We start from the raw sequence: 7190 nt of genomic DNA, 5'->3' as shown, positions 1-7190 counted from the left end.
AGAAAGAAAGAAAGAAAGAAAGAAAGAAAGAAAGAAAGAAAGAAAAGAAAGAAAAGAAAAAGAAAGAAAGAGAAAGAAAGAAAAAGAAATAAAAAGAAAAAGAAAAAGAAAAAGAAAGAAAAGAAAAACCACCCATAAAACCAAGAGCTTTAAAAGAAGAAAAGTCACTACTAGGTAAATGTTGTTAGTCAAGTTATAATAACTACCTTTCCTTTCCTCTAAGTGGAATTAATTCTAACATATGTTCAACCTTGTTTCCTAGAAGTCCCCAGTGGGATGAGCTCCACCTGCCCATTACAGTAACTGCTTTATAATGGATTCTTTACTGGTTCCTTGCCTAACTCGCTTCTTCACTTCCCCACCAATATTCTTTGTGATCACCTCCTGTGTCTCAGAATGTGTTTCACAGGGAATCCAAAAAAAGACACAGCCCAAATATCTGTTTCATGTTACATGTCCCTACCCTCTTCTCCTCAAAAACATCCATTGTGTCCCTAGGCGCCTTGGGTCAATGATTGCTGGTCCAGACCCACCCAAAAAGTAACCAATTCTTTGTTTTCCCCACAGCCAACACTTGCCCCTCCTGTAGTCATGCTCTTAAGAATCTTATCTTTGCTGAGAAACTGAACAAATAGAATAGGCCATGATGTTCAGATGCAGCTTGTTTTGCTAGAAACAACATATTAGGAAAATCAAAAGATCTTGTACTAGCTTTATAATTCACTACTTTGGTACTCTCAAATATCCCTTTTAGGTTCAAGATTTTCCTTGATGAAATGAAGATAATAATACCTGACTACTGCAATTAGTTATAGGGTATAAAAGTCTCTGAGAATTGGAAAATTTAGTGGGAATAGGACACTATGTTCAAGCTTCCCATCACAAAAGCTGCTTTTAGTGATAGTATAGCCTAGCCTAGTGTTTCAAAGCTCAGACCTTCAAGGGTGAAGGTGAATATGGGGATACTAAGAGCCTAATGCATTGATGGTGGAAATAAAAATAGGTACATACAATCTAGAGAGAAGCAATCCCAGGTATTTAGTCTATTAAATACATGCATATCTATAATTAAATCCTGGTATATATTCCAGAGAAATTCTCACCGAGGTCCATGTCGGGGTATATGAAAAGACATACATCATAACCATTCCTGGTAGAGAGAAGCTACCTGAGACACCACCCCTGGGGCTGGTACGTCGGCCATATTTGATGAGGGCACACTATGCAATCCACTAGACATTTGCAGAGAAATGTAGATAGAATGCAAAAACCGTAGTGCTGGGTGAAAAGAAAAAAAAATGGAATAAAAACGATAATGCCATTTACACTTATTAAATATATGGGCAGACAAAAACAATGCATATCTTCAAAACATATATAAGAATACATATTTAACACATAAGAATGTGTGTCTACAGCAGGGGAAGGGAAGATAGCAATTGTTATAAAAGGTCATTTAATTAATCACCTAATCAAACTACATAGAAGAAGGGCCTTGCCCAAACTTATAATTGCAACCTGGCATGAGCTGGGAATATGATCAACTTAACCTTTAATATCCAAGGTCAAAAAATTAATTAATTAATGATTGAATAAAAGGCTTGGACTTGGAATCTGACTGGATTTTTATTTCTGCCTATACCACTTACTAGCTTGATTTAATCTATTGGAGCCTGTACTTACAAACATAAAATGTGAATAATAATATTCACAGACATATTGTGGAGGTTAAAGTAAATTTATGTGAAGGACTTGGTGTGTCGCCTGGCACACGATAAGAGGACAGGTGTTACCAAATAGCATTTGGGGTCCTGCTGTCCACCGCCACCCTCTAGGCAAAATTCCAGAAGCAAAGTTTTGGTGATAAAGGAAAGGAGTCTTTATTCAAAAACTTCACAATTTTTGAATAACAGCTTTCCACATGCATTAGTCACTTAAGCTTATCAATTAAGGCTAAACTTTTTAACACCTGAGTTCTCTTATCATTCCCTGTTAGTTTTGTCTTATTTCTATACGGTTAGTTTACAGACTAAAACAATACAAGATACAAAACCTACACAGCTTTGGAAGAATGGCAGGCTTCTGCCTCAGAGCTTGTCCTCACTAGAACACCCAAAGAAGAATAACCCAGCCACCGTCCGCCAGGCCAGCCCGATTCTAGGCTGCACCTGGAGTTCCTCCCCATCCAAAGTACCATCTGTTGGGAAATGCAGGCAGCTGCAGCACCATCATCCAGATGTCCCTGAGGAAAAAGAGAGCCCAAGAGCCAGAGAGCTAGTCTCTGCCCCCTTTATATTTGAAATCTTCTCACCCATAATTCCATGCACACTGGAGACATTCAGCTTCTCAGCCAATCCCATCCTCGGCTGGTTACCATTTTCTCGGGCAACCTCCTCCTACAGCCCCTCCCTGCTTCTCCCCAGTGATCTGATCAGATCTCTGTGTGTCACAGTGAATACTAGAAATTATTATCAATAATCTAAGGTGATGGTTCACACAATTTAGCAGGTTGATAGAGAAGTTTTATTTGGAGGAGGAGAGATGAGCAGAGAACTTTACTAAGACTACACTGCTCTTCACCCAGTAATTGAGAAGATGATGAGAATTGTACATTTCCTGGTGCCAACTGATGACTGGCAATGAAACACCCCCAAATGGTGGGTAGAGAATGAAGGGGGATAGTTATTCATCTGTAGACAACTCTTTCCGCTATGCCCTGAGTGGGATGATGGGGTGATAAAGCAGTCGTCTGAGGGAGCTATGGCTCAGACAGAGTTGACTTCAAGGGAAACAAGGGTTATGTGCAAAAGGTAAGTAAGTGAGCCATCACCAAGTGTCTTCTCTGTTACCAGGAGCTCACTGTCAGAACTGCAGGGGATTCTTCCATAGTGTGCCTTGCCCTAGACCCCCAGGCTACTGGGGTGATGACTGGGCAACACTGAGCGTGGCCAGTGCGTGGGCATCAAGTGCGCCGGCAGGTGGGCTCCCGGGATTGCCCTCAGGGCATGGGTTTGCTCGGGGGTCTTTGCTGCTCACAAGGTTTAGAGCACGGACTGACTTTGAGGGAGCCTTTACAAGAATCAAGGGGCAATATTGGAGCCACTGCCATAACGCGACAACCAGCATCACCAGCCAGCCCCGGATACACAGCCTGCCCCGGCAGCACAGAACCCCGGCAGAACAGGAAAACGGTGTTCTGCAAAATACCAATTCCCTCATGTCCGAGATCTCTCCAATGAACACCTCAATACTAATATCTTTGGAAAGCAGGCAGAAACTCATTTTTTTAAAAGTTATTCTTTTTCTTTACATTTAAAAAAAAGAAAAAGGGGAATAAAACCTCATTCAGTATGTAATGTATGCATTAAATAAAATGTGTTGAAAAAGCCACAACCATTGTTCTATTGACCCACAAGTCTTTATTTTACTTCTAAATACAGGGGCACCTTAGTATTGCTGTCAGCTTAATAGAAGGCATTAAAGACTAATAGTGATGCAAGAAGCTGTAAGTAAATCTGCATATTATTGAGTACTGAAATGTTATATGCTTACAAGAAACTTTTTTTAGTTCCACTGCTGTATTGCTAAAGGGAACATTAATACTGAAAGAGTAAAAGTTAAATCTAGTAAATGATTAGCACCAGCATTCTAAAACTCTTTAGCGCAGCCTGGGTTTTAGCTTCTGCTCCAACTTCATTGCTGAAAAATAAGAAAAAATAGTAGTCAAGTGATGGAGATAAATATTTATTTTATAAAAAGTATACCCGAAAACTTATACAGTAATATTTAGGCATAGCATTTCTTATTTTTTAAAAATGGTTTATAGTAAAAAAATTTTGTTTATTTTTTCTCTGGCAGCTGTTTTCTCGTTACACAATTAATGGCATAGTAAAGCCATGCAGCTTAGTTTCACTTCAGACTCTCTGATCCTGGCCCCCTGCAGAGGGTTACAATAGCTTTGAAGGGCTTTGCAGCCGCAACAGCATTGCCACATGCTGTATCCCACCCATAATCCCTCACCTTTCCACCACTTGGCTGCTGCCTTCCCTGTCTTTTAGCATTCACCGCATTAGTCCCTAAAATGTAAACTATAAAACAAGGGGGGAAAGTGAACTGGGATGGAATTAAGTCCCAGCATTTGCAAAATGGAACACTACGAAAGACAAAGACTGAATAAACCTCTTGCCTTTTTGTCCCATATATTGATTCAATTGGCTTTAAAATGTAGTTCTGTAGTAAGGAAGTGATTCTAATAATTTATTAATCCATCCAATATCTATGTGTTTCTATTTGATAGTGGTTGACTGTCTAGAATATATAAGATAAATATAACTGAATAGAAATGGATATGAGCAGATCGAATAATTCAAGACAAAAGTAAAAAAGAAAGCATTGGACATGAGACCAAAAGAGAAATTTAATTCTAAAACATGACTCTACTAGACTGTAATAGAATGACACCAATGGAAGGAAATGACCTTTATTTCAGGTGTCAACTCATGGCTGACAATGGGGCATTCTGAAATGGCTGGTGGAGAATGAAAGAGGTCAGTTGCTCTTCTGAAGGCAACTCCTCCTGCTTTGCCTTGAGCTGAATCATAGCGTGAAGAAGCTGTGGTCTGAAAGAGCCGTGGCTTCGAGCTGGCTGCAAAGAGAACATGAGCTATGCCCTAGGGGTAAGTGGAGCAGACAGGAAACCTGACAATGGTACCGCCAAGTGGCTGACTAGAATTGTGAAAAATTGATACATTCTGTATGATTTAGGAAGAAACTGCATTTGTTAGACTGCAAAGAGGAGTTAGAGAAAGAGCTGCTAAAACAAAGGGGTAGCTCCGCTGATTTGTTCTGGCCAAAGAAAATGAACAGTTATGAAATAAATGAGTTGTAGCTTTCACCATCTGGGATTCTCTGAAGCTTTAGAATGAAAAGAGGAAATGACTAAATTACATCTTTTCCTGTTCTTTATAACAAATAAAAACTATAATTTATTTAGATTTTCCTGTAAGTACCAACACTTGATAGCTAGTATTACAAGAGATTTAAAGAAATCATCATGATTTGACTAACGATTATTAAATGCTATGTATTTTATATGCTAAGCACTTTATATGCATAAATGTAGATCTTCACCATAATCCTTTGATCCCATTTTACAGAGAATTAAATTGAGGCTGAAAAAGATTAAATATCATACTCAAGGCCACAGTATTTGAAATTAAGCCCTAGTCTTTCAATGTTTTCTATTTGTTTTTGTTCTTGTAGTCATTAGTTTGTCTTAGCAACACTTAAAACATATATTGTATTTGACTTGTCATCAGAAAAATTTAAACAGAAGACATATAAAGAAATACTTGTAGACATGATTCTAACTTTAAATAAAACATTGGATTAAATGCCTTCTAAATTCTCTTTCAGATACAAGATTTTATAATTATGAGACTAATTAAATCAGGTTGAGGAGGAACAGGTAGTTCACCCTCTGACACCACGCGGGCAAACCCGGCACTATTTATTTCTCAGATGCCCTGAGCCCACTGGCAGAACAAAGTAATGTCTGGCACCAGTATTCGGCAACTGCTTTGAAGTGATGCATTATGCTGTGACAGGTGTAGTCATGGTTTTAGATACTCTGTGAACTTTGTTACTTTCTATCACCAATCTCAATATAGGTAAAGAGCTAAATAACTTGAGATAAACAAAGGCTGACATTTAAGAAAGATGAAAATCATTAATAAAATATAGAAATAAATTCTTATTTTCAGATAGCGTCCTGTTAGGAAAGGCTCAGTATTTTATTATGTGGTCAGTTGACCAACACACTTATTTTTGGATATAATAAAACATAAAGAAAAACTTAACACATGTAGAAAGTCATTATTCTGAAAGGAGTTGAATACCAAAAATATTTTTATTTCAAGTTTACTTTGAGTAATAAGTGATATAGTATTGTGAAACTTTAAGCCAATGTTACAGAAAGCATTTTTTTATTAAAGAATGTGCAGTGTTTGTTTATTTCTCAGCCCCTCTTAATACAAAACCCTTTATGCATACTCCTCTGCCAAATGAAAACAAAATGATCAACATATGGGCTCTTGTAAAGATAAAACCAAACTTCATATATGCAGAACAAAAAGTAATTTCCAGAAAATGTGTATCATAATATTAATTGCTACATATTCATTTTTTTCTGAAAGATTTTAAATGTGTTTTGGGCATTTACATAACCACTAACTTTGGTGTAAAAACACAAGATCTAGTACTAGAATTTATTGTCCATAAGCCAGAAGCTATAAAACATTCAGTAATTAAGGTCTTATAAAGACAGCATGATAGATAGAGAATGCAGGTACAATGGACTCTAGAGAGCACAGCATTGAACCTGGGGTCAAAAACATTTAATATCTGGATGACCGGAGCTCCAAATAGCTAGTTATTAACATGGATGTTATATTGTTTGTTTATCTTGAAAAACTAGCACACAGAGGAATGTAAGTCATTCCGGCTCCTGACTTTTGCTCAGCTTTGCCATGACACTACACTACAAAACCCCGCATCAATCTACTGAGATGACTTTAAAGGAGAGACCCCAAAATTGTCAACACTGAACTTCTCCTACTGTAGATTCAACTAAGTGCCTAGAAAGAAAAATAAGTGAGGCTTCTTTTTTTTTTTTAACTCACTACTGCAGGGTAAGACTCTCTCAGATTTCAGTTCTGCCCCTTGACAAGCAGGTGTAAGGACAAATGGAAATTAAAAATAAGAGGCTTAATTCTCCTGTTGAAAATAAGGGAAGACATCTCCCATCCTCTCTTCTTAGAGCACTTACTTTAGAAAACTTGTCACTGTGAGAAAATTCTCCATTCTTTAAAATGCATGTAAGTCCTTCTGAAAATCAGATGGCTATTTTGTCAGCTTTAAGACTCAGAAGAGTCTTTCTCAAGGACTTGACAACCAAGTAAACATTCCAGTGAGATAGCATCCCTATCTCCTAGTTTTTGAGAGAGGATAAGAGCCTACCTATAGCTGATACCTGATTCCAACTTAAAAAACTACCTCCTGTGATAAAAATGTGAAGTTTATTTTTCCTTTGTGTAAAAGCCAATTAACTGACACAGTTGGTCACCCCACTCACCAGGTGATAAAGGATAAACTATGTGTAATGAATAGTACTGTCAAGCCCTCTTACTTGA

General features: G+C 37.7%; 1 protein-coding gene across 5 annotated transcripts in view; it reads right to left on the bottom strand.

Moving 5' to 3' along the window:
* Nucleotides 1-3396: 3396 nt before the first annotated feature.
* Nucleotides 3397-7190, bottom strand: part of MLIP (muscular LMNA interacting protein) — a 231554-nt gene continuing 227760 nt past the window's right edge. For all 5 annotated transcript variants that reach the window (XM_054569496.1, XM_054569500.1, XM_054569498.1 and 2 more), the window contains one exon: nt 3397-3699. In XM_054569496.1, the coding sequence (XP_054425471.1) occupies nt 3694-3699 (6 nt within the window). In that variant the 3' untranslated portion in view covers nt 3397-3693. The remainder of the gene's footprint in view (nt 3700-7190) is intronic.

This window comes from Pteronotus mesoamericanus, unplaced genomic scaffold, assembly GCF_021234165.1.
Source record: "Pteronotus mesoamericanus isolate MK-2021 breed Mesoamerican mustached bat unplaced genomic scaffold, CSHL_Meso_final contig_20, whole genome shotgun sequence".
Lineage (NCBI taxonomy): Eukaryota > Metazoa > Chordata > Mammalia > Chiroptera > Mormoopidae > Pteronotus > Pteronotus mesoamericanus.
Note: the sequence above shows the minus strand (reverse complement) of the source record. Positions and strands in the feature narration are given on the sequence as shown.